Raw genomic sequence first — 27,425 nt, 5'->3', positions numbered from 1 at the left:
CCCGGCCGGGTCAGACGCCGTGAGTCCGGGCCATCGAGGACGGCCTGGGCTGGTTTGTCCGCTCCCGTCTTGACGCACCTCGCTCCGGAGCCGGTCGCCCAGGCTCCAGCCTCTGCCACCGCCGGACCGCGGGGGCCCCAGCGCATCGGGCTCGGGAGCGCCGGTCACCCGCTGCGCACCGAGCCGTCGGGGGGCGGTAGCTGGAGCGCCCGGCCTGCGGGGGCGAACGGAGGCCGCAGGTAACTCAGTGTTGGGGGCTCGGGAGTGTCTTTCTGGTCTCAGCCCTGCGGGATACCCCAGCGGTTCACATCTTGAAAGGGAGGGTGTCCCCGGCGGGGTTGCAGACTCCCGAGCTCGGGGAGGCGAGGGCGTGCGGGCCGCCCCCCGGCTGCGCTTCCGTCCTCCTGCGGGTCGCGCGGCGCGGCAGCCGGCACAGCTGGAAAGCACCTTGCGCAAGGGGCTCACGCGGCGCCCGCGGCCCCGCCCCCTTCCTCCTCCTTCCCGGATCCCCAGCGCGCGAGCCCCGCCGGGCTGGGCAGTGCGCGGGGACGCGGACACCGTGTCGCCGCCTCCCACCGCGGCTTGTGCCTCCCGACCCCGCACTCTTCCAGCCGAGACCCGGTGAGTGCACCTCAGAGGCTCAGGGGCCCCGCTGCCGTCGCCAAAGTGACGGGCGCTTTTGTAATTTACAAACCCTTTAAAAGCTCCTTTAGTCGCGAGGAACGGGAGAAAGGGAGTGGGGGTGGCGGTTGGCGGAGCAGAGAGCAGTTTGAAGAGAAACTTAATTTCATGCTTATAACTCGGTAAAGAAGGGGTATTAGCAGAACACGAATGCCAGCCTTTTGGTCTAAGAATATTAGGAAGGAAAAAGTTAACTTACAAATGTTTCCCGTGGTAATGCGATCCCAGGACCCCGAAATTCTTCTAGTTCTGGGCGGAGAACAATGCTTAGAAGGCAGCACGGCTTGCACAGAGTTTATCCCAAAAGTTGATAGGGAAGGCCACAGCTGTCTTTAAATGAAGCATTACAATGTCTATTTCATTTTTGGAAAGACATACATTGATCCAGAATAAAAGGCAACTCCAGATAAGAACAGGGAAAGAAACACAGATACAGCTGCTTTACATATCTGTGGCCTAAATCTCAGGTATTTGCTAAGTAGAATATAATCTGATTCCACCAGGTGCCCCCAACTCTAATGGATCTCGAAAGTTCTGGCAGATGCCCTTCGGGACTCTAAGGAAAATTGGATGGTTGAGGCATCTAGAGATTTTGAAGCAGAGTGGCTGTGCTTCTATATAGCTAAACCGCGTCATTCTGTGGCTTTTCAAAAAAATTTATATATTATATATATGTATATATATGTTATAGTTTGGCAGAGAAATCTTTTAAATGGGAAGCAACGCAGGTATGGTCATGTTTTGTTAGGCAGAAGTAATGCCCATAAACTTAGCTGTTTTCATTCACACTTGCAAGGAAATCCTCAACTATGCAAGTAGCCATGACATTAATGTTTAGAAATAGGATTTCCTTTTGGCTTTATGGATGATTTCTGAAATAATTTGAAGCAGATAATTTTGACTGTATTTGTTCATCTTTCCATTTCTAAACGTGGCATAGTCATTTACTTTGTTAAGAAGTAGGAATTTTATGAGGATTTTTATTGTAAACTGTGTGGGTAAGGGTCTTGATTGCTAAAGTAGAATACCTTCACAATCTACACTTTTTCTACATGGGTACTGATCATTAGTAACTTGGAAATCATTAGCATATTGTCTGCTTAATTTACTCTGGAAAGTTCTGAGGCTCTTTGCAGGGATATTTCATGGGGTTGCTTGGGGAGCATTGGTTTGCGTGAGAGGAGTCCTGAGTTGCTAAGGAATTATGCCTGGCTCCGAAAACAGTCTCAGTCATACACTCCTCCACCCGCTCTGCCCTCCTACCCTACTTCCCTCGCCCCTCCCTCCTGTTCTGCTCTGCCTCCACCATAAAGTTTAAGGGTATATGTATTTAACCTCTGCCTTAGGTTTTACATATAAATACCTGAGACTTTCTGCAGGCTTTAAACACCATAACTGTCTTTCCCCTTTGGATCTGCTGACTGGCTAGTAAACTGTATAGACCTTTTCCTCTCTTTCTTGAGTCACATTACTATTGAGAACTTTATTTTCTCTCAAGTCAGCCATTTGATAAGTGAGTCCAGCAGCCTTGGAACTTTCCAGCCAGTGGGGTCCTAAGTCAGGCTATTTTTGTCTTAACTTCTGTTTTTCAGTAAATTCTACAAGTAGAAACTGCAACTAAATGGCTCAGTGAAACCCAAGGCCATTGTTCCTCCCTTAACTGTAGCAATTCCTTTCAGAACTCAACAGACTCCAAGAGTGTACAAGATCTCTCTGAGAGGAAGCTTCCTTTGCTTTCTGGATGTAACTGTGGTGATAACAACCATCAAAGTATTTCATAGGTTCTGCCTTTTTTTCTTTGTGTTTTGTTTTAGATACAATCTTTAAACCTTACTGTGAAGAAGCTGGGGACTAGGTAGCCACATCCCATTTGCTGATAAGAAACGAGGCCTAATGCAATATCTGCAGAGCCAGGTGGCTGACTCACTCCCTGTGTCTTTTATGCACACAATAGCACTTACAAATAATACAGCTTACTTACTGTGCACCCGACTTTGCACCAAGCACCTTGTGCACATGAGCTCCTTTAATCCTCACAGCCATCTTATGAGGTAGGTGCTGTTATGATTCCATTTAACAGATGGGGGAGTTGAGGTACAGAGAGGCTAAAGTATTAGCCCAAGATCATGCAGACAATAAAAGAAGGGCCAATATTTGATACCAAGCAGTGTAAGTCCAGATAGAACAGTGGTTCTCAACCTGTGGGTCGCGACCCCTTTGAGGGTCAAACAACCCTTTCACAGGGTCGCCTAAGACCATCGGAAAACACATATATAATTACGTATTGTTTTTGTGATTAATCACTATGCTTTAATTATGTTCAATTTGTAACAATGAAATTGGGGGTCACCACAACATGAGGAACTGTATTAAAGGGCCGCGGCATCAGGAAGGTTGAGAACCACTGAGATAGAATGCCAGACTGCAGGATGCTGCTTTCTTTCTTGAGGCATAATTTGTTGGTAGGAGTGAGAATGGCACCAGGCGTTAGACTGATGGGGGCCTTGGTTCAGCAACCTCAGTACTTGAGTTCTGGCTAGGAAAGAATTCAGAACCAAGTCTCAAACTAAGAGAAATTTTACTTAGGAAGTCAGAGGTAGAAGAAGCAAGTGGTAGAATAAATGGGCTCTAGAAAAAAGTTACAGAGACAAAAGAAGGGCCCTTGGACCTTAGAAAGAGAGGCAAAGAAAAAATACGCCTGGGTGGGGGGAAGCTGGGGAGGAGAGGGAAAAGGCCCAAGGACAGCTCACTGCATCCTCCATCTTAAGGGCTTTTAAGGGTGGAAATTTTAGGGGAGGTCCCAGGGGAAGATTCAATACAATAGTCATCAGCTTCCCAGGTGTGGTCCTTTCAGGGTATTGGTCTCCACTGATTGGTCAGCATCAGGGCAAGGGATCATTAGTCAGTGCAGCTGGTCCTGATGTCAGCCATGGTGTCACTTGTCTGGTTTTGCTGCTTTTTGGGGCCTAGAGCTAAAACACAACTGAGGTCTAGATTGCATTTGATGCTGGTCAGAGCCTCATTGTCCTAGGGCAGTGATGGCGAACCTGTGACACGCGTGTCAGAGGTGACACGTGAACTCATTTTTTTGGTTGATTTTTCTTTGTTAAATGGCATTTAAATATAGAAAATAAATATCAAAAATATAAGTCTTTGTTTTACTATGGTTGCAAATATCAAAAAATTTCTATAAGTGACACGGCACCAGAGTTAAGTTAGGGTTTTTCAAAATGCTGACACGCCGAGCTCAGAAGGTTCGCCATCACTGTGCTAGGGGCTTAATGCATAAGGGCTGTTCTCCAGCCCCCTTGTTTCTTTTCCCTCTGAGGGCGTCTAACCTGCAGGACTAGCAACATGCCAGGGGAGGAAAGGCCCGGGAAGGGTCCAAACCACATGACCATCGCAATGGAAGATCAGAGGGTCTAAACCTCATGACCAGTGATATGCTAGGGGAAGCAAGGTTACTCTGGGGACCAAGTCCTTGTTTTCCCAGTTTTGCCCATTGCTAGGCAAATGAGGCTCTCCACTCTGGTGACCTTCTGTATCGTCCTTCCTCTGAACTTGTCTGTCTAACTGCCTACCACAATTCATATATTAGAAAATGAATGCGAAGTAAGTTAATGACAATGCAAAATTGTGTGGTTCTTTTCTTTTTAAAAATTTTTATTAAATTCATTGGGGTGACATTAGTTAATAAAATTATATGGGTTTCAAGTGTGCAGTTCTGTAATACATCATCTGTATATTTCGTGGTTCTTTTCTGAAATGAAATTCACTGAGGGGCCAAGTAGCTGGGTGGTGAGTTGCCTGTGGAACATTTCCTGGTGTCTCCTATTGGAGCTCCAGGTTAATGGAAGTCTGTGGCTTTTTTGCACTGAGTGTAGAATGTGTAAAGGCTTGTGCTCTTGAGAGAGAGGCTGTGCTTTCAGGAACACAGTAGTTTAAGTAGACATACTGACCTCCAAATTCTCTTAGGTCTCTTAAACATTTTTTATCTTTAATTCTTTGGAATAGAATTAAAATCCTGAGCACTACTGGTTTTCCTTTTCCTCATTTGCAGATCTCCAGGTGTAGCACCTGATTTGTATATAAGAAATGAAATACAGTAGTGGCTAATACAGTTAGTTGGCCTTACTCAGGTCTTGCTTATGATAAATTTGGCTTTCCTGGCCTCTTTGTAAGATCACAACTTCTAGAGGGCCATTAATCTAGATGTTAAATTAACCTTGTTAGAACCTTGTGATGTATGCTTTGTACTATTCAAAAATTCTGGTCTCTAAGCCAGTCAGTGAAAGATAAATACCACATGATCTTACTCATTTGTGGAATATAAAGAACATTATAAAGTTTATAAACTGATGGGCAAAAATAGATAGAGGCAAAGAAGCATCCAACAGACTGTCCAACTACAGCGGGAAGGCAGGGGAAGGTTGGGGGGTTAAGAGATCAAACCAGTGGACACAAGACACTGAGGGGGGGTGAGGGCATGTGGTGGGGGGGAAGGAGATCAATGGGAAAAAAGGAGACATATGTACTACTATTTGTAATATTTTAAACAATAAAGTAAAATTTAAAAAAATTCTGGTCTCTAGAAAGGACAGCTGAAAAAAAGAAAAGAGGACAGCTGACTCACAGATTAAAGATTCTTCTTCCCCTTTCTCATAGTCATTGCTGACAGAAGGAAGATTTGAGGCTTGTCCCATGTCTGAATGAACTGTTTAAGTCATTTGCATTAGAATTATCCCTGAAACTTGACCTACTGTCCTCAATTTGCTTAAATTTAAATCCATTTTACATGCTTCTGGCTTCAAGGCCTGAATTTTATTTGGCAAAGTAGTTCTTTTTCTTTAAGGGCACCTGATGCATAAAAGCCACAGAAACCTTGCCAGGACGATTGCCCCCTTGGGGGAGTAGTGGGGTTGGAAGCTGTAAAAGGCCAGGTGCTTTAATTCCTGGGATTCCTGAACTGCTCTTATTCCTGTTGATGTTTACTGAAAGTTTGTTTTCAGTGGCTATGGCTGATGCCACTAACTCAGTAAGTGAGTAAGGAATAAGCTGTTTGGATCTCAGGTTTCCCCTCTGCAAGTGAACAAGTTGGACTAAAGGTTATCTAAGGTCCCTTTCTTCAACTGTCCACTTAAATTCACACACCTATAGACACAGAGCCCTCCTTTTTTAATCAAAGGCGTATAGAAGCTCAATCCTTTTATGTCAGTTTCCCATTGATTTCAAATGCCAGTACAAATATGGTAAACACAATTATTTGTTTTCTTTTGCAGACTCTGGAAAGCACAACAGTAATGGAGTACATGAGCACTGGAAGTGACAATAAAGAAGAAATTGATTTATTAATTAAACATTTGAATGTCTCTGATGTAATAGACATTATGGAAAATCTTTATGCAAGTGAAGAGCCAGCGGTTTACAAACCCAGTCTAATGACCATGTGTCAAGACAGCAATCAAAATGAGGAGCGTTCAGAGTCCCTGCTGCTCAGTGGCCAAGATGTGCCTTGGTTGTCATCAGTCAGATATGGAACTGTGGAGGATTTGCTTGCTTTTGCAAACCATATATCCAATACTGCAAAGCATTTTTATGGACACCGACGACAAGAATCTGGAATTTTATTAAATATGGTACGTTTTTTTTTCCTGATCAATCGAGTGCTGCAGCTTCATTTAATGGAGAGTGGCATTTGAATTTGGGTTAGACTGGCTATCAGGTATGATTTTTCAAAAATGTAATATCTGTAAGATTCTTCATGTTGAAGGTGCAAAAAGAGTCTTTATTAAAAGTTCCATATAAACAATTTTTAGTAGTAGTTCTACAAAAAGGGAATGAAGAAGAGTGTCTTTTAATTTAATAATTCATTAAAAAGCTCATTTATCATTTAGGCAGAAGAGAAAGGTTTAATGAGAATCCTTCTTCTGAGAGGGGAATAAAAACTTTGTCTTTAATTAATATTTTGAAAGCTGAATTTTTTGGTCTTGTCACATATGGAATTTTCACAATATCAGTACTGGCTAGATTTAGTTTTTGCAGAAATGTATTCTGTAGGCAGTAAATAGCTATCTACAGATTCACTCTCTTTAATTGGTAAAGTATGGATGACAAATGATGTATTTGCTTGTCATTTCAAGTATGCAAATAATCCAGAATATTGTGACAACACTTTGTTGCTACAAGAATAGATCAGGTGATGTGTTTAGGTGTGCCTGGGATTCTCTCAATCTCTTAATATGTCAAAGGTGAATGTAGGTGCTGGCTAAAGGTGATCTAATTTTTTAAAAAGAATAATTTACAAAAGAGTAGAGGGTAACTTGGAAAACATGCTTATTGATGAAAGTGACTCCCTTGCCTTTGGTGCATCTAAATGGCAAAATGGCTAATGTGGGGAGAAGGTCAGTGCTGAATAGTAGAGTCTGGACAAATTACTTATTTTGTTTTTATTGCATACCACATTCATTCAATTTAAAACAACACAGTGACTTTGGTCAGCTATATAGTGAATTGTTTTTTTAGAAGCCAGTTGTGTTCATCTGTAGCTCAATTTGTAGGAAGATTACATTTTGCATAGTTGTGTGACTTACTTTGGTCTGGTATACCAAATTGTATTTAATAGTTGACAGAGTACTTTACCTTGAGAATATTACTTTTGCTAATCATTGAACTAGAAGCAATACCTGATTTTCTTAGCTTAAATATAGCTGGTGAACTCTGGCTCAAAATTATGTATAAGTCTATAATGACAAATGTAATTGTTTATGCATTTCTCTTTTTTATTACATATTTGTGTGTCAAAATAGACATTTAAAGGAAAACATGCAGAATAAACAAATTACTCTTGCTTGTAAATCTGTAGAGTCTTAGGTACATTTCCCCTGATGCATCAGACTGGTGAGAGACAGGACATAGACCTTCACTGGGAATGTACAGAAGGGAATGCAGGAAAATTATGAGGAGTAGAAATAGCTTCCTAAAGGTTTTGGAGTTTAAACAAAAGCTAATGCAGAAAAGGAGAAATTAAGACATTAAAAGGAAGTGAAAATTTTAGATCAACTAAGGGTAAGAGTAAAATGTCATTTCCTGCCATCGAGCCTATACTCTATAAATGAACAAATCTATATTTAGAGAAAATTTAAGAATAGGACATATCAGAAGACAGAGATCTTGAAAACTTTAAAAAGATTTTTTGTTTTAAAAATGATCAAGACTATAAAATATAAAGCAGGAAGACTTAAAAATAAAACAGGATTAACAGGAAAAACTTAAAATCTACAGGAATTTGACTGTGCTTCAGTGGTTGATGGCTTTGGGGCTGTGGTTGACATTCCTGTCACTGACCTTAAGGATCAGATAAAACCCTGTGCCTGCTATATAGCCTATCAAAGCTCTATGTTTCATGAATAATGGCATAGAAATCATGACTTTCCATTCCTGATCATAGCTAGTTTGAGTGAGATGCTATAGGAAGCAAGGTTTGCTTCTAGCACCTCTTCATCCTCACATCATGGTCTCCTTGGAACCATCCTGTGGTCAAGACCTTTCTCTTCCCACAGTCTTCACCCTAATACTCTGTCAAAACTTTTTTCTTTTGGGCTTCATTTGCTGGTCTGTCTCTCTACTTTACAAAACGACAGCTAATTATCTACCAAACAAATTGGTTCCATGGTAAGATCTATTTATAAATATATCTCCCTATGGACCAAATGCTTTCATTCAAGTGAATGCTAGACATAGCTGGAATATCCACAGTGTACTAGGTGCTTTTCTAGATGCTAGAGATACAGTAGTGAACTGTGCTTTTTGGTAGCTTACTGCCTGATGATTGTAAGAGGTAAGTAAACAGGCAATTATAATGCAGTGTAGTACTTCCCAATACAACTACATCATGATTGCTGTGGAGTTGGTCAGGCAGAGTACCTCACACAGCCATGAGATGGGGTAGGTTGGCCAAGAGATTGCCAGAGAGACTTCCAAGGAGACTTGATGCCCAAGTTATTGAGTAGAGTCAGCCAGATGAAGGGGATGGGGAGCTGAGAGTGTTCCAGATGAAGAGAATAGCATGTGCAAAGGCCCGGAGACATAGAAACATGGTGTCTTCCAGGCACCCAACCACCACAATGCCTGTAGAGTTAATCAGTTAATGAGGGTGGAGGAACAGGAATTACAAAAATATCCTGAAGCACAGGCATGTTAAATGGTGCTTTGCAGGTGTGTGTTCTTTTCCTAAAAATATTTCATAAAGATGACACCAACTTCCAGCAGGACCAGGGAAGAAACTCTGGGAGACTGTCGTAGGGGTTGCTTTGTGTAAGAGTGCCACAAGTTATTTATAAACTTTATAATCTAGACCAACTCCTAATAACCTGATCTGGGATGAAGAACCTAAAATGGTTTTCAAATACTTGGCTCTGGTGATGGGGTGCTGAAGGGCCCAGCTGTGGGTGTGAGATTCTGCATGCTGTTCCTCAGGGTTAGTCATGGGGTCCCAGCTTCTCAGGGATAGAAAACCTTAATGTTACTGAATTAAATCCTCCTCTGTCTGAAGCTTGGATCACCCCCCCATTCATCATCTCCAATAATTGCTGGAGGATTTTGGTCTATGCTTGATAATCTCCTCTGATGAAGAGTTCATCATGTAGTGGGGCATTTAATTTCATGTTTGGCCAATTCTTATTGTAAGACAGTCCTTTCTTCAATAAAACTAAAATCCATCTCTGACTCTTCTTAGTCCTATTTCTATTCTTTGGCCATCAAAAGATATATGTGATGAGGAGTGGTGAAGACTGCAGGCCCATTAATTAAAGTTCTTGCATATGTATCTCAGCTCTGAAATGGATTAGTTATGTGACCTTGGACTAGTTATCACACTCCTCTATGCCTCAGTTTACCCATTTGTAAAATGGGTAACATGACAGCACTTACTCTATGATTGTTGGTAGAACAAATGATGAAAGCACGGGACCTGTTTACACATAGTGAGTGTTGAAAGAACACAAGCCATTTCTGTATTTGTTGTATATAATTGTTACTTTCCTTCCTTGTGGCTATACTGTCAATATTTTAAAAATTGCATGTTCCCCACATCTTTCCTCTTTCACAAACATGTCTCACTGTATCTTCTCCTTCTCATGTATTTTAGTGTCAGCTTCCATCATCATCTGGGTATCGCCCTCTGAAGTCAAGCCTTTGCTGCGCCTGTCTTGTAGCCCAGAACACGAACATGGCGGGCGTTTTGTGGTGTGGCCAGCCAGTTGTGTCTCTGTTCTAGAGACTGTGCTCCATTAATATAGCCCAAGGTCGCATCCATTTCATAGCAGCCACATCACACAGGTCCCTCAGGGAATTTCTTTTCACTGAAGTACCTAAGGATTTTTCTGAAGTGTTTTTCTGGCCCAATGTTATCTGGTATCTGTGACAGTGATCTGGAGCTTATAATGTCTGCACTTGAAGAAGGCTTTGATCATTTGAAGAATTGGCAGAGATAAGCAGCACAAAGATCCACAAGATTATTTGGTAGAGCCCCCTGGAAAGAAGGGGGGAAAAACATCTCAAACCCAAATAGGGAAGGTCTAGGGCCTGGGGAAAAACCAGGGACTGTGCAGAACTGCAAAGGGGTCAGCACTTGCCTATCACCCTGTACATCAAAGGTGGCCATGGAGGACTTGAGAGACATTCAGAGGGGATCCCTGGAATGTGGGAGGTTGTGACATGGAGGTGAAGGTACTTGCAGGATTTGATCCAAAGAGGATAAGGTGTGCTCAGTGACATGTAAACATAGGATTTTAATAACTGGGTTTTGATCATGGCTCAGCTTTAATTATAGCTTCCTGGAAGATAAAAGGCTCTTATCCAAAGACTAGGAGTGGTGGCTTTGGGGACAGACAGCCCCAAGTTTGAATCCTGACTCTGTCACTAACTAGTGAGTTACTTAACCTCTGAAGCCAGTTTTCTCATCTGTAAAATGGAGATAAAAATAGTACTTACTGGGTAGGACTGTTGTGAGACTTTGATGAGATAATGTTAAAGTACTGAGCACAGTGCCTGGCGGATAATTAGCACTCAATATATGGCTGCTGTTATTATTTTTTGTCCTCTTAGAATAAGAGACACTGAGTCAAAACCTATTAAAACAAATTTTGGTTAAACAAAAGTAAAGCTTTCATGAACGTGAATTAAACACTGAAGTGGATGACAGAGAGGCTTCAGTGAAATTGGATCTGTAAATATTTAATGGCAAGAAAGGCAATATTCAAGTAGGATTGAATGCAGTGAGCATAGTTCTGTCTAAATGTGGAAGGGGACTAGATTCGTCACGTTCTTTGCTGTAAAACGAGGCCCCCAGTAACTTGAGGTGACACACTTCTTGAAAGGAGGTCATATTTCAAACAAGCCGAGCCTGTGGTCTGTCCTTAGTCATTTTCCCTCTAGAGCTCTGCACAGAATTCTGCACAGAGGACATGCTCAGTAAATATTTAATTTTTCAATTTACTGACTTCACATGTCTAAGTATAGAGTTCTGTTTCATTCCCTGACTAATCGTGACCACATCTGCTTGTGGAGTGGAGACTGAGTGAATAACCCTGACGGTTACTAGAACCATTCCCGGAGCAGAGGCCTGTGAGGAGCCCCCTGCACCTGCACATGAATCAAGTGTCCATTCTTTCCTCCTGTGGACTGCAGTTCCCCCTTTGCTTCGTCTTTATGTGAAAGAGCTTGATGTTGCTTTGATGGTTTCATAATTCCCAGATTCATAATCTGAAGTCCTATTATTACTAATTATACTTGCAAGAAAAACTTATATTTTTGAGACACTTTATCTCTTGAAAGAACACTTTAACCATGTTTTAAGCCTGTACTCCAGGTCATAGCTCCTGTGGACTGCCTTATTAATTTGTTTTAATTTTAATTGTTTCTCTTTTTAATTGTTTACTCTTTCAAAATCAAGGTAGACTTTATATGCAGTAAAACACACAGATCTTAAATTTGCAGTTTGATGTGTTTTGATAAATGCACACACTTGTAACCCACACCACTGTCAGACTATATCCCTTAATTTTTGAGTGGACTGGTTTCAAAATCTCTTGTCATGAACTCTTGGAGGTTAGGGATCATCTATCTCTTGCACAGCAGCCTCCTCAGCCCCAAACACTGTGCCTGGCACATACTGTGCACTCAATAAATATTAAATGAGTAAGTAGATGAGAAATAATTCCGCCCTTACTTTATTTAGGTAGCACTGTCAACTCATAGCTCTGGCATAACACATTGTTTTCTAGAATCCTCCATGATCATCAGTTTATTTCCACACTCTCTCTATATGCATCATGTCTGAGTAATAGCTATGTGGACTAACAGGTTAGTACATTTTAATTGGGAGCAAGTCAACTTGTTGGCAGAGTTTATATTTATGCAATCTTTATTTTCAGCCTCTTGGACACAGTAGTCATGCTCCCTTAGATAAGTCATTTTTAAAGTTCTATTTGGCAATTAATGACTCCTGAGTAGATGGAAATCTGATCAGGTCTGACCGGGGATGGATGTGTTTCTGTTACATGCTTTCTCTGTCTTGGCTGAAACTCTAAATATAGTCTGTACACTGTTATGATTACACACAGTGACAATGTGTGTAGGAATGCAATCTAAAGTAACCAGTTTTTAAAGGGTTGGTCTTAGAAAAGGATTTTGCTGGAATTCTCACTTTACTACATTTTTATTTATTGTAGGTAATCACTCCCCAAAATGGACGCTATCAAATAGACTCTGATGTTCTCCTCATCCCCTGGAAGCTGACTTACAGGAATATTGGCTCCGATTTCATTCCTCGGGGGGCCTTTGGAAAAGTGTACTTAGCACAAGATATAAAAACTAAAAAAAGAATGGCATGTAAACTGGTATGTTCTTTATAACCAGCGTGAACTGCATTGCATTACTCAAAACTTGTTAGCCTTTGAATGGATCTTGTCTAAGGTTGCTCTGTCCAAGAGTATCTGTGTTTTATGCAGTTGCTTGCTCTTGGGGCCGTTCAGCCCCTAAATCTGCCCACGTACATAGTTGATTTTAATCTAGTTTGCCATGATAAAAAAAAGAAAGTGCTGGCTAGTTTAGCACCAGTTTGGATAACAAACGTCATCTCTCTTGTGGTGGGCTGGGGTAGAGGGGTGCTCTCCTGCAGGAGCAGATCCTTGTGCTGCTCCTTTAATCCACCCCAGGGGAGTGGACCAGGCAGGGAAGCAGAAGCTGGGAAAGCTGCAAAGTTCCCAGGACTGCAGATTAAAGGGCTGAACTTAAATAGACTAATTCTTGAAAAGACCCCATCTCTTCTTATTAACCAGTTATCGGTGAGGTGCCCCCACTTTGGAAGCGTGTTTGGCAGTATCTACCTCAGCTGAACACGCACAAGCCCGATGGCCCAGCAATTCCACCGCATAGGCATGTGCACGTGGTCACCGAAAACTATGTGCTAGAATGTTCATGGCAGCACTGTTTGTAATAGTCCCAAACTGAAAAGTTTCCAGTTGCTAAAATGTGGTATATTGACACAATGGAATGCTGAATAGCCAAGAAAATAAATGATTTACAATGATAATAATGTAGATGAATCTCATAATCATTATGTTGAACTAAACCAGCCAGACACAAAATATGATCTACAGTATGAGTTTCTACTTATACTAGAATAAAGGCCAAAAATAGGCTCACCAAATCCATGCTGTTGGAAATGAGGTTAGTGGGCTCCCTTAAGGAGCAGTAATTGGAAGGGTTTAAAGGGGTCTCTGGGTGCTGGTAGAATTCTGTTTCTTCATCTAGATGTTGGTTATATGGGTGTGTTCAGCTAATAATGCATTGAGTTTGATACTTAACTACTTTTACACTTTTATATATGTCTGTTCTATTTTAAAACATTTTTAAGTGCAATAAAATAAACTCACTTGATTTAACAAAAATAAAATAATTGCTGAATATCTCAATCTCTGTTATCATAATTAAAAGATTGACAATATGTTGGCTTTATTTGTTCCTTCATAAAGATTTGGTAGAATATCTGGTATTAGAAGGAAAAAACCCAGGTGTCATAATAAGCCACTTGAAGCTTGCAATTAGAGAGGACATATTCATATTCTTTTAAAAACATCTGGTGACATAAAGATCTTAGAACCAAAATGTCCTGTGTTTCAGTTTCATCATAAAAGGCATGGGAAAATAGCTTTGTGGGTTTTCTTTCCTTGTTAATACTTACATTTAATTTTTAAGCTAAATATATTTTCTTAAAAAATAAAAACATATAAGATAATTAACAACTCCAAACAGATTCAGAAGAGGGTAGTCTTAATAAATGAGATCCCTTTTCTTGAGGGAACTACTGTTAATGGGTTCTTATGTACCCTTCCAGAAAGTCTCTATGGACATATGCTTGTATAGTTAAATTATTTTTAATTTTATTTTTTGCAAATGGAGACATAATATACATACTTCTGTGTCTTGCATTTTTCATCTAACACTGTACTTTTTGGAGACATTTCATATCTGAACTGAAAGATTTATTTCTTCCTTTATTAATGACTTGATTTTCTATAGAATGGATGCTCAATGCTTATTTTAAATGCATTGTTAGAGCATGAGCTGTGGAACCAAAGACATATTATTTTATGACATGAACTATTGAAAATATGACCTAAAATCTAAGTGCTATGGAAATTACATATAAAATAGATAAGAAATTATCTCTTTTGATGCAGTCATAAATGTTTCTTTGATTGGATTTCTATACTCTAAATGAAAATAATTATTTATACATTCTTGTTTTTTTTATTTTCTTATTTTGAATTACTTACCTAAAGCTGATATAATGTAAAGGCAGATCTCAAGTCAACCTTATTTTAACTAAGCAGTACAATTTTATGCAGATCAGGGTATCCTTGAGGGCATTAATTTGTCTTCTGATCTGTGGGTTGACAGTCATCTCTTGGCATCTGAGGGGGATTGGTTCCAGGAAACCCCAAAGATACCAAAATCCTCAGATGCTCACATCCCTTAGTTGGACCTTGGTATCAGTGGGTAAAGAACCTGCTGGTACAGAGAGCTGACTTTATATATATTATTCGTTGTCCTGGAGTTGTTTAGAATCTTACTGATATTTTTGTGTTTTAGATCCCAGTAGATCAATTTAAGCCATCTGATGTGGAAATCCAGGCTTGCTTCCGACATGAGAACATTGCTGAGTTATATGGCGCAGTCCTATGGGGTGAAACTGTACATCTCTTCATGGAAGCAGGCGAGGGAGGGTCTGTTCTGGAGAAACTGGAGAGCTGTGGACCAATGAGAGAATTTGAAATTATTTGGGTGACAAAGCATGTTCTCAAGGGACTTGATTTTCTACACTCAAAGAAAGTGATTCATCATGATATTAAACGTGAGTTATCCTTGGATATGTACCTTTTCGGCTTAATGAGACTAGTTAGGAGGCAAATGGGCTCCTTCCTTCAATCTAAGGAGTCTTAGTGGCAGGGCAGGGCAGGGCGCACAGCTCCTTTGGAGCACCTTGCCCTTTCCCCCACTGTGCTTCTGAACACCTTTGAGAATCAAGAGGGGTCACTTTGAGAATCAAGAGGGGGAACTTTCAATGTCATAAGGAAGGGTGATTATCCAATTGTAGAATAGACTAGCAGGGGTGGGCAAACTTTTTGACTCGAGGGCCACAATGGGTTCTTAAACTGGACCGGAGGGCCGGAACAAAAGCATGGATGGAGTGTTTGTGTGAACTAACATAAATTCAAAGTAAACATCATTACATAAAAGGGTACGGTCTTTTTTTTTTTTTTTTAGTTTTATTCATTTCAAACGGGCCGGATCTGGCCCGCTGGCCGTAGTTTGCCCACGGCTGGACTAGAGCCACACCACACTTCTATTAAGTACTGCCTCTGGCTTTTAAAATACTAATTTACTTAAAAACACACACCTGCAGCCACATCTTATTGAGAAACAAATAGCTTTTAAATTTTAAACATCCATTTGTCAATAGTTCATTCAATAAGGTGAGGGGGAAATTGAAAGAGAGACCCACTATGGATTCTTAATACCTAATGATAAATAGGAGTAGCAGGACTTTTACTGAAAAAAAAAATGGGTATTTTACTTATTTTTTTTTTTTTTTAGAAAGTGGCTTAATAATAGTATGTTTATATCATAGAATTTGGAACGCAAGCTCTTGAGCATTAATGTATTTTTTCTAGCTTTATTGAGATATAATTCACAAATAGCATTGTGTAAGTTTCATGTAATGATTTGATATATGTATATATTATAAAATGATTACCACAATTAGGCTAGTTATCACATCACCTCACATAGTTATAATTAATTTTTGGTGGATGAGAACTTTTAAAATCTACCCTTTTAGCAACTTTCCAATATACAATATGGTATTAACTATAGTTATGATGTTGTATGTTACACCCCCAGGACTTATTCATCTTATAACTGAAGTTTTATCCTTTGGCCACATTCACTCATTTCCCCCACCCACTGGCTGTGGTAATCACCAGTCTGTTCTGTTTCTGTGAGTTTGGTTTTTTAGACTCCACATATAAGTGAGATCACATAATATTTGTCTTTTTCCAGCTGACTGTTTTACTTAGCATAATGCTCTCAAAGTCCATCCAGATTGTCACAAATGGCAAGATTTCCTTCTTTTTTATGACTGAATACACTTTATGTCACATTTTCTTTTTTTTTTAATATATATTTTTATTGCTGACAGTATTACAGATGCCCACCTCCTCCCCCCCTCCCCCCATCCCCCCTCAGGTCTTCAGTACCCTATTGCCCATGTCCGTGGGCTATGCATATAAGTACATAAGTTCTTTGGTTTCTCTCTCCTTGTCCCTTGACCCCCCACATCTAGGTATGCCAGCCTGTTCCATGCATCCGTACCTTCAGTCTTATTTTGTTTCTATGTCTTGGTTGTTGTATCTTTAACATTATTAGTGGCTGCAATAATTTGCGTCCATATTGGCTGAATTCTTGACAGACCTGAAGTGATTTTTACCTAGACTCTCAGCCTCCTCTTTTGAATATATTACACCCATTTCAGTAGGGAAAGCATTTCAATCTATTCTAATTTGGGACTTGTTTTAGATAATGCTTTCATTTTATTTACTAAATATTTTCCTCTCTTTATAGCTAGCAACATTGTTTTCATGTCCACAAAAGCCGTTTTGGTAGATTTTGGCCTAAGTGTTCAAATGACTGAAGACATCTACTTTCCGAAGGACCTCCGTGGAACAGAGGTATAATTATATTCCTATAAGAATGATTGATATCTTATTAAGAGTAAAAATAAAAAATGCCTATCATTACTGTAGAAAGGACAAAGAAGGGGAAAAAAGCCACTGCATTAAATTTTTATCATCATTGGAACATACTTAATGAGTACTTTATCTGTGCCAAGTACTCATTTTAGCACTTTAAATGAATTATATTTTTTAACCCTCACAACAATTCTATTATTGGTAAACACTATTATTACAGGCAAATAGTATTATGATATATATATATATATATATATATATATATATATATATATATATATATATATATATAAAGAGGTAATATGCTAATTGGTCCTAATGGTGTCCCAGCCATGAGCATTCAACAGGCTGCATGCACACAGGAGCTGATGGGCAGGGACAGGGGCAGGGACTTGTGCCACTGGGACATGAGGCTGCCGCTGTGTGTGTGTGTGGGGGAGACGGTGCATGCAGGCCTGCCATGCCGCCTGGCCCGGAGGGGGGGGGTGTCAGGATGGGGGCCTGGAGGGAAGAGAAGATAGGCAGTTAGGGGGATCAGGCCAGGAGGGGAGTGCAGATAGGCAGTTAGGGCTATCAGGCAGGCAGGGGAGCAGTTAGGGGCATCAGGCAGGCAGGAGAGCAGTTAGGGGCATCAGGCATGCAGGCAGGTGAGCGCTTAGGAGTCAGTGGTTCTGGATTGCAAGCAGGATCCCAGATTGGAGAGGGTGCAGGTCAGACTGAGGGACCCCCCCCCCTCCAGTGCCCAAAATTTGTGCACCGGGCCTCTAGTTTTATAATAAGGAAACAAGATTGAAGAGCTTAAAACCATGTGTTCAAAGCTTCTCAGCTACATAACGATCTGGAACTTGAATCCAGTTTTTTTCTGAGTCTAAAATCTAAGATCTAACCACTGTATACCTTTTTAATATAACAAATATATATTCTTAGTTTAATTGATGATTTAGTTCATTTACAGCCATCATTTTTAGGGTCATTGATAACATTTATTAAGAACTGACAACATTTTAGGCCTAACTTTAATCCTAGGGATTCTATAATAAACATCATTTATTATACCATAATTAAATCTTATTGAAGATATGAACTAGTAATAAAACTTGTATTTGTGAAGAAAAATAAAGCAAAACCAAAAAACCTTTCTTGAATCTAAATGAGATTCAGAGAAATGTATTCATGAGTTTCAAATAATATATTAATTTAACATTCACATTGTTAAACTGAATAGTTGATTCATGTAGTGAGTGTCTCCTGAGCATCTGCTGTATGGCAGACTGTTGCAGGTACCAGGGATGAAACATGGGACAAGGTCAATAAGGATCATGCCTTGGTGGTACTTTTTGGTAAAAGAAGCTATGTTAAATTGACCTGAATTATTAACAAATCAAAGAGTTAGTTCACTGTTGCTTATGATGGACAATGAAGGATAAAACTGGGAAGGTAAATGGGTATAGTAGTTGCCTTTCTCACCCATGTCCACTATGGTGGGTGCATAACTATCAGCCACCCAGCCCCATGCCCTTCTCTCTATTGGAAGTGGCCCCCAAAAATGGAGAGAAGGCACTTGGCTGTATCTTTACCTCAAGATTACCAGGTCAGTCTTAGTGTTCAACCAAATAACAGCCCTTAGTCTAGCTGGTAGATATATTGATTGCACTGAAGTCAGTTGCAGTGCAATAAATAAATAAATAAATATTTATTTCAAAATGAGATTTTGTATGCTTTTCTTAACTCTCAGAGCAAAAACTTTCCTGAGCAGCAGAATCCTTGTTTTTGCTGATATTACTGAAGTTAGTTTGGAAAATATTTGAGAGAAAATTCTTGATAGTCATCTTTGAGCAGAATAATATTCAGAAGAGAAAACTGTTCACTTTTTAAAAATGTTTTAGTACCAGATCTTAAGAGTACTTCACCAAAGCACAAAATCTAAGACTTACTACTTAGACATGTTTTTTGGGGGAAGAATTTCCAGCACATTTTGCATTAGTCAGAAGTTTAGATATGTGACAGTGCACCATTTTTCCTGGAACCAAGTTGAGAAACAAACTATTTATGGTATTAAAGATGGAAAATACCTTTTTCTTCCTGGCAGTGCGATCAAATTGAACATTTTGCAACGTCTGGAGGAAGACATGCCCCTTCTGGGATTCTCTAGCAGGAAAAGAATGTGTGTTGGAGTATGAGATAATAACATAGTGTTCACTCCTGGGTTAAGTTATTTTCACCAAATGTAAATTTTTTTTATGAATTACTAAACGGGCTTTGGTGTTTAGTGTTTATAGTTATAAACTCTCTTCTAATCAACCTGCATTTTAATATCTATATGGTACTCAGGAACAGAAATTTGACAGTGAGCAAGTGTGCGATGTCACCAGTGAAACCTTTCAGTAAGCTTGTTTTTAACCTCATACTAAAGAGCCAATAAGGGGTAGTGAGTCAAAGTCAAGCGTGCGCATTTGCTTTTGTTAGAACTTGTTCACTTGGCTACTTCATAGCTGCACATGATTTTTGATTCCTGCAATATATGGAATCAGGCACCCCACCTTGGGTGAAGCTCTCCCTCCATCAGCCTGTCCTTTCTACCTGTACATAGTTCCTCAGTGCAGACACTGGTCACCTGTGTTTGATCTCTCTCTCTCTCTCTCTCTCTCTCTCTCTCTCTCTCTCTCTCTCTCCCTCCCTCCCTCTCTCTCTCAACATTTACATTCAGAACATTATATTGTACCCACATAATACATACAGGGGTGGACAAAAGCAGGTTTATAGTTGTGAGTATGTGAAACAGAGTTTATTCTTATATTATTATTTATTCATTATTATTATACCAGAAGCCTGGTGCACAAAATTCGTGCATGGAAGGAGGGTGGGTTGTTCCTCAGCTCAGCCTGCACCTGCTCCAATCTGGGACCCCTCGAGGGATGTTCGACTGCCCATTTAGGTCCGATCCCGCTTCTGCCTGCCAGCCTGATCACCCCCTAACCATTCCCCTGCCAGCCTGATCGATGCCTAACTGCTCCTCTGCTCGCCTGGTCACCCCCAACTGCCCTTCTCTGTTAGCCCGGTCACCCTTAACTGCCCTCCCCTTCAGGCCTAGTCCCTCCCAGCTGCCCTCCTCTGCTGGCCTGGTCACCCCTAACTACCCTCCCCTGCAGGCCTGGTCTCCCCCAACTGCCCTCCTCTGCTGGCCCGGTCACCCCTAACTGCCTTCCCCTGCAGGCCTGGTCCCTCCCAGCTGCCCTCCCCTGCAGGCCATCTTGTGGTGGCCATCTTTGAACACATTGGGGAGGCCATCTTGTGTGTTGGAGTGATGGTCAATTTGCATATTACCTCTTTATTATATAGAATTTATTTGTGTTATAACTATAAACTTACTTTTCCCCACCCTTGTATACAGGGTTAATCTGGTATATATTCAATTTATTGTTTTTAATTACACAGTGCAGAGAAAGAATAAATAATAAATGTTAATAGCTACTTAGAATCATATAACATGGTCCTTTAAAAAAAGTTTATTTTCTTCTGATTTGGTATTTGGTCTTCATGTAAGTTAATATGTAATCATCATATGTGTGGACACACACACACACACACACACAAACACACACACGTCTCTTTCCCTTTGTAATAAATGTGCTGAGAGGTGAGTGCCTTGACCCCTGACATGACATCTAGGTTCCTTTGTGTCAGTGCCCATGTCTGAGGGCGTGCCACTCAGAGAGCCTTACCCAGGTCCCACCAGGCCTGTTTCATGTCTTGAGTCAGCCAGCCTGCAGAGTCTTTGATCACCTTACCTTGCTGCCCTGGCTCTTACAGAACTTGAGAAAGCAGGAGCTCTGAGCCATTGAGCCATGTAGCTCTGAGTGATCTGCCTGAGGGGTCACAGCCAGGTCACCAGGTGGACAGGACACTGCTGTCCCCAAATGTGGAGTCACATGGAGTCTGCAGAGCCCTATTGCACAGCTGCTGTTGGTTTCACCAATTGTACATATTTTACCTAATCCTTCTATTGCAGGGAGGAAGTGGGCATCCCCTACTGACAGTTAATTCTCCCCACTGCATTTATTGTATAACTTTGTGATTATACTTAGTAAGAAAGTCTTTTAGGATCTGTTTTTGCGTCAGGGGAAGTTTGAGAACAAGGAGCTTGGTTGGCCAGTTTGCTGAGAGGGAGGGATGGAGAGACAGATAGATGATAGATAGATAGATAGATAGATAGATAGATAGATAGATAGATAGATGATAGATGAAAAGCAAGCCAGAAATGTGTTGTAGAAAGAAGTTGAGCAGGGTTTGGATAAGGAAACTGGTCAATTTCTCCTGTTTTTGTAAGCCAGTTCTTTACTTCTTTATTCTGAAACTAGTGGCCCAGTGCATGAAATTTGTGCGCATTAAAAGGGAATTAATTAGCCAAAACCGGTTTGGCTCAGTGGATAGAGCATCGGCCTGCGGACTGAAAGGTTCCAGGTTCGATTCCGGTCAAGGGCATATACCTTGGTTGCGGGCACATCCCCAGTAGGAGGTGTGCAGGAGGCAGCTGGTCGATGTTTCTCTCTCATCAATGTTTCTAGCTTCTCTATCCCTCTCCCTTCCTCTCTGTAAAAAATCAATAAAAATATATATATATATTTTTTTAAAAAAGGGAATTAATTAGAGGAAATATTTTAATATTGCTATTTGCCCTTTCTTTATAATAGAAGTGTCAGAGATGAAAGAAAATAAGTAAAATGTATATGAAAATCTACCATCTCCCTCCTGTTAGAGTCTGGGGAGCACCGCAGGACCCAGAGTGAAGTCTTTGCCCACCCATGCGCACCTTGAAATTGTGCAAGAGCCAGACCTGGCTGGCCCTACCCCTGTCAAGCCCCACAGGGCAGGGGCGCAGCCTCAGGTCCCCCGGCCCAACACCAGGGGCAGGGGGGTGCAGCCTCAGGTACCCCATCAAACCCTGCCGGGCAGGGGGCACAGCCTCAGGTGCCCTGGCCCTGGCGCGAGGGCGCAAGGGTGTGACGACCATTTGCATATTAGCTCGTTATTATATAGGATGTATTCTTGGAACACTTACCCCCTTCTCAATATTCAAATAACAGGCAGCATAAAAATTCCTTAAAGTTAAATATTATTAATTAGGATATGCCTGGACCAGCCACAAATCCAGATCATTGGGCACCAGTGTTTGTTCTTGTTTTCTCTTTTTTAGGTTTAGAAACAAAACACTTCCTAGAGAAACTATTTCTAAACCTAGCCCTACTTTCCCAGCAGCAACTCGGGAAACTAAGCTGAATTTTCAGTGTTAACAAGGCCTTGAATATTTGGTCACTGAGCTATGTGGGAGGTAGAAATAATAAGTAGCTCATAGAAATGACTAATTAGGATCATATTTAAAACACTGCCATTTTAAAAGTTCTTCTCTTCCAAGTGATCAGTGTTAATACCATGTGGACTTCACCAACTTTTATTATTTAAATTTTATTACTGCAATTTAGTGACAAACATGAGGTGTAGAAGAATATTTGTAGTGTCCATCCTATCCAATAAAACAGAAACATGGTAATTGGCATACGACTGCTACCCGTCCCATTGGCTAATCAGCGAGATATGCAAATTAACTGACAGCCAAGATGGCGGTTAATTTGCATACTCGCAATGATGAGAGGCGAAAGGGGAAGGACTGAAGAATGGTGATCGGCAACCCAGGCAAGAGTTGGGGGGTGGGCAACGGCTGCCTTTCCCCACCCCCAAACGGGTGATCGCCATGGGAAAGCTGGGATTGCCGGCTGGCCTGTGGCCCTGATCGCCATGGCAATTGGAGGGCAGGAGGGCGGAACGCAGGCCAGGCGGCAACCGCGGACCCCCACCATGGCAATCAAAGGGCAGGAGGGCGGGGCACAGGCCAGGCAGCAACCCCGGTGCTCCGCCATGGCAACTGATGGGCAGGAGGGCCTGCGTCCCTCGATTGCCATGGTGATCGGAGGGCGGGAGGGCCGTGTTGCAGGCCAGGCAGCAACCACGGACCCCCATCATGGCAATTGAAGGGCGGGAGGGCGGGGCGCAGGCCAGGCTGCAACCCCGGACCCCCGCCATGGCTATCAGAGGGCAGGAGGGCCAGAGCGCAGGCCAGGCATCAACCCTGGACCCCCACCATGGCAATTGAAGGGTGGGAGGGCCTGCACCCCTCAATCGCCATGGCGATCCGAGGGCAGGAGGGTGGGCCCAGGCCAGGACGCAACCCGGACTCCTGGAACCTCTCTTAAAGGTTCTCTTAAGGCAGTTGGCGAGGGACCTCGGAGAGCCCCAGGGGGCCCTGGTGCCAGCAAAACTGAGACCTGGGGAGGCTCTCCCCAGAAGGTCCAGAGAACAGCCACTGCAGCCCGCCCCCACCCCAGCGCAAGGCATGGCACGCTGGGCCCGAGGACCCACCCCCTCCCAGAGGCCCCTGGCTTCCTCATGCAGCCCTGGTCACATCACGGGAGCAGCTATAAGGCACAGAAAGCACCAGGGACAGCCGCTTGCCCCCACCGCATTTGCAAAGACAAGGCCGGAGGGTGTGAGGGCCAACTCACATCTCCTTCTCCCTCCTTTTGCTCCTTCTCTGGCTGCTTAGCTCGCCCAGCTTCTTATCCAGGCTCCTCTGCAGCTGGGCCCACTTGGCGGGGTCCATGGCCCCACTGCCAGCGTACAGCACTCCCTCCCAGCTGATTCTCTGTGGGGCGTGGGCGCGGGCCCTCTCCCACAGCCATGGATCTTGGGCAGGCAGTGGCTGAGGCAGTAGCGGTGGCTGCAGTGTGGGCAGAGCAGTCCCGGATTACGAGAGGGATGTCCGACTACTGGTTTAGGTCCAATCCCTGTAAATTGGCAGGAGATTTTTTGAGAGGTCCCAAATTGGAGAGGGTGCAGGCCAGGCTGAGGAACACACCCTCCCCCGTGCATGAATTTCGTGCACCGGGCCACTAGTTTAAATATGAAAGGAACTGGTGTTTTAGCAGAAACATGCATCAGTGCTTTGCAGAACTTTGATGTACCGGGTCCCAGGTGATTGTTACTCTCCTTAGCTCATGGGACACAGCAATGGCACTCTCATGAAGGGATGAAGCGTGCAATAGATATATTACCAGTGGATGAGCCAGCTTCCAGAACTTGATTAGGGAAATGGAAACCCAGACAAGTAAGGGGAGTCAGACTGATGTTTCCTGCTTCTTTTTCAGATTTACATGAGCCCAGAGGTGATCCTGTGCAGGGGCCATTCAACCAAAGCTGACATCTATAGCCTGGGGACCACGCTTATCCACATGCAGACGGGCACCCCGCCCTGGGTGAAGCGCTATCCTCGCTCAGCTTATCCCTCCTACCTGTACATAGTAAGTGGGGGTCAATGAGGGCTGAGCTGGGCCAGTTTCTACCTGTTCAGGAGTGCTGCACTCCTTTCTGAGTGGATGGGAGTGAGCTAGTGACCCAATGAGGAAGCCCCATTCTCACAAAGAAGGCATTGCTATTTTAATGGGAACTTACTAAAATGTACATTGGGCATCAATTATATGCTATTCTGTTAGACATCTATATATATATATATAAAAGGCTAATATTCAAAGTGTCCCCTTGGGAATTCAACTGGGAGACCTGGAGTTTGATTGCTTGCTATGACGTGCGCTGACCACCACGGGGTGGCGCAGAATGAAGGAAAGCCCTGGCCAGCAGCTGGCAGCCAGGGAGGGACGGCTCCAGCCAGCAGCTGGAAGGCTTCGATTGGCCCTGATCGCCAGCCAGGCCTAGGGACCCTACCCATGCACTAATTTCGTGCATTGGGCCTCTAGTGTAATAATAAAATGCCACTTAGTAGCCTCAAAGTAGCATAAATCTTTGAGCCAAAGCAGTTGTAAATGTTGTTTCAACTCTTAAAAAAGAAAAAGAAAAAGAAGGTATTAGATTATAGATCCCCATGCCAGCTTGGCATGTAGTGAAACATGCAGCTCCTGTTTTATTGTGGAGAGATTCGGGAGCAGATACCTCCCCATGGAGCAGATACCGTGGTGACCCTTGAACCACTGTTGAGATATAAAGCTGTCACTGTTTATTCAAATCTAGCATGTATCTTTGCACTGAATCAAAAGATGGGTTTAATTAGGTGTCCTTAGTAAATTAAAGGACAACTTGTTTCAGGGTATGAACTGTATTTGCTGCAGGCCAGGAGGTAGGAAACCAGTGACTTCCTAGGTCATGTTACTAAAATACTTTTCCTATTGAGGGGATGTTTTCATATATTGGTGCTAAGATGGCTGGTTTGTTGATAGATCCACAAACAGGCCCCTCCATTAGAGGATATTGCGGATGACTGCAGTCCCGGCATGAGAGAGCTGATAGAAGCTGCCCTGGAGAGGAACCCCAATCACCGCCCCAGGGCAGCAGATCTACTAAAACATGAGGCCCTGAACCCTCCCAGAGAGGACCAGCCGCGCTGTCACAGCCTGGATTCTGCCCTCTTTGAGCGGAAGAGGCTGCTGTGTAGGAAGGAGTTGGAACTTCCTGAGAACATTGCAGGTACAGACACCCTGCTGTGTGCACTGCCTCTGGCTTCCCTCCTTTTTGTCTACATCACACCACTGATGGAACTGATGAAAGCACTTGAAAAAAAAGAAAGGATTTCATGAGTGCCATAAATTGTTTGAGAAATTTCAGGAAGAATGTGAGCAAAAGCATTAAAAAAATGGCTAATTTACCAGCAAGTTATAACAGGTTTTTAGTGCAAATGTTGGCAACACACTCATTGAGAAGTGCCTCTAACTTGCTTTTTTTGCTACAGAGAATATCATATGCCTTTAAAAGCAAATCAGGCATGATAGTTTTGCTGCTGGTAAAGACTGGGGTTCTGTTAAATTGAGTTATGGTAAGCCACGCCAGTCCTTGCTTGGAAACATCATGGCACTGCTCTGCCCACATAGAATACTGAGTGTGGAGTCAATTTGCATTTCCCTCTTCCCATGCTTAAAATCTCTTTGTCAGCTATGAATCTTTCCCATTTAGGGAGATCAGTACATATTGCAGGAGCATTGAATATGGGTGGAGAGGGGTTTTGTTATTTTAATAACAAAAATATTATCTGTGTCATTCTTAATCTGTTTAGATCCAAACCCAGATGTCAGGCCTGGAATGCTTGTTTGCCTTTCTGCATCTTGTCTGACTTTTTCCATATTTAAAGTGTATCATCTAGGATGTTGGAAAACATGCCAGAAATTCTAGTTAATTTCTTGTTATATTGACTCTTTTTTTAAACTTTTTTGTGTATGAAATCTGACACAAATTAGCCCATGGTGTTCACCTCTGTAGCTCTTTAATGAAACCAGGGCTTGAATGCTACTTCATTAGGTCCAACCTGTTACTTTTTTTTTTTTTTGTAGAAGGAACAAGTATTTATTATTGAACACGTTTCCTGGTCATTTATTTTATTTTTTCAATGTTTCCCTTTTCAGATTCTTCATGCACAGGAAGCACTGAAGAATCTGAGATGCTAAAGAGACAACGTTCTCTCTACATAGACCTTGGAGCCCTGGCCGGCTATTTCAACCTTGTCCGGGGTCCACCAACGTTAGAGTATGGCTGATTGTTGTTTGCTCCAAATTAATACTCAGCTTTTGTCTCCTGGAAGCTAGTTCTGCCGATTCTACACAGGGGCTCTGTCTAGTGAATTGTGCCATTTATTAGCTGGCATTGTGGGCTCCCATGACTGATGAATGTGACTCCACATGGCTCCTGTGTGTTTTATTTGTGGAGCTGCCCTGTCCACCAGGTCTAAAAGTTCTCATTTTTCAGGTGGGGTGACTCAAGGGGAGGAATTAAGTGTTCCTAGAAGGATCATTTCTGGTGACTGATTTCATTCACTGTGCACTTTGCTCAAAATTGTAAAAATATACCAATTATAAGAATAATATATTAGCTTAAAATTACTATTCTTGGTTCTAAATTAAGTCTGGGAACTTCATTTAACTCAGAATAGTTGTTTTGTATATATTAGTGTATATTATATGCCAACTCTTTGGGCCTTTGTCAGTAGATTCTAGTTTAAATTAAAGTCATTATATTTTGGGTGAATAGAGCAACTTGAATATTGTAGCAATAAGCTGAACTAGTGTCTTGCAAATGGCTAACTGATTAGTGAGAAGCCATCTGACAGCAGGCCACTAGTGATGGGTTCTGTTATGTTCCTATGGAAACATTTTGTACTGTACATGCTATGCTTAAAACATTTAAAACATGATGTTTTGAATGTGGATAAAACTGTGTAAACCACATAATTTCTGTACATCCCAACGGATGAGAATGTGACCTTATGAAAACTGGAAATTTGTCAATTCTTACTGATGCTACTTTTGTAACTCTTATGACTCTATTTTCTTTTAAGCATTTGTATATTAAAATAGCATACTATGTATGTTTTATATCAAA

The 27,425-nt window shown here is 42.0% G+C and overlaps 1 protein-coding gene across 6 annotated transcripts; it reads left to right on the top strand.

Moving 5' to 3' along the window:
* MAP3K8 (mitogen-activated protein kinase kinase kinase 8) lies at positions 1–27,425 on the top strand. Of its 6 annotated transcripts, XM_059711810.1 has the most exons (9): positions 507–621; positions 2,496–2,732; positions 5,961–6,317; positions 12,411–12,578; positions 14,836–15,097; positions 16,867–16,973; positions 24,194–24,346; positions 25,277–25,523; positions 26,453–27,425. In XM_059711810.1, the coding sequence occupies exons 3-9, from the start codon at positions 5,982–5,984 to the stop codon at positions 26,581–26,583; spliced, it is 1,404 nt and encodes a 467-aa protein (XP_059567793.1). In that variant the 5' UTR covers positions 507–621; positions 2,496–2,732; positions 5,961–5,981; the 3' UTR covers positions 26,584–27,425. The 6 variants fall into 6 exon arrangements, with proteins under 6 accessions (XP_059567824.1, XP_059567793.1, XP_059567808.1 ...); XM_059711841.1 differs by lacking the exons at positions 507–621; positions 2,496–2,732 and adding an exon at positions 1–239; XM_059711825.1 differs by lacking the exon at positions 2,496–2,732 and having other exon boundaries at positions 514–621.

Source organism: Myotis daubentonii, chromosome 1 (assembly GCF_963259705.1).
Source record: "Myotis daubentonii chromosome 1, mMyoDau2.1, whole genome shotgun sequence".
Taxonomy (NCBI): domain Eukaryota; kingdom Metazoa; phylum Chordata; class Mammalia; order Chiroptera; family Vespertilionidae; genus Myotis; species Myotis daubentonii.
The sequence above is the reverse complement of the archived record's forward strand: the minus strand, read 5'-3'. Positions and strand labels throughout refer to the sequence as shown.

Coding starts and splice junctions, on each gene's coding strand:
- MAP3K8 (XM_059711841.1), top strand. CDS start 5,982: ATGGAGTACATGAGCACTGGAAGTGACAATAAAGAAGAAATTGATTTA. Junction 16,974..24,193: donor AGGACCTCCGTGGAACAGAG/GTATAATTATAT, acceptor CTTCTTTTTCAG/ATTTACATGAGCCCAGAGGT. Junction 25,524..26,452: donor ACTTCCTGAGAACATTGCAG/GTACAGACACCC, acceptor TTCCCTTTTCAG/ATTCTTCATGCACAGGAAGC.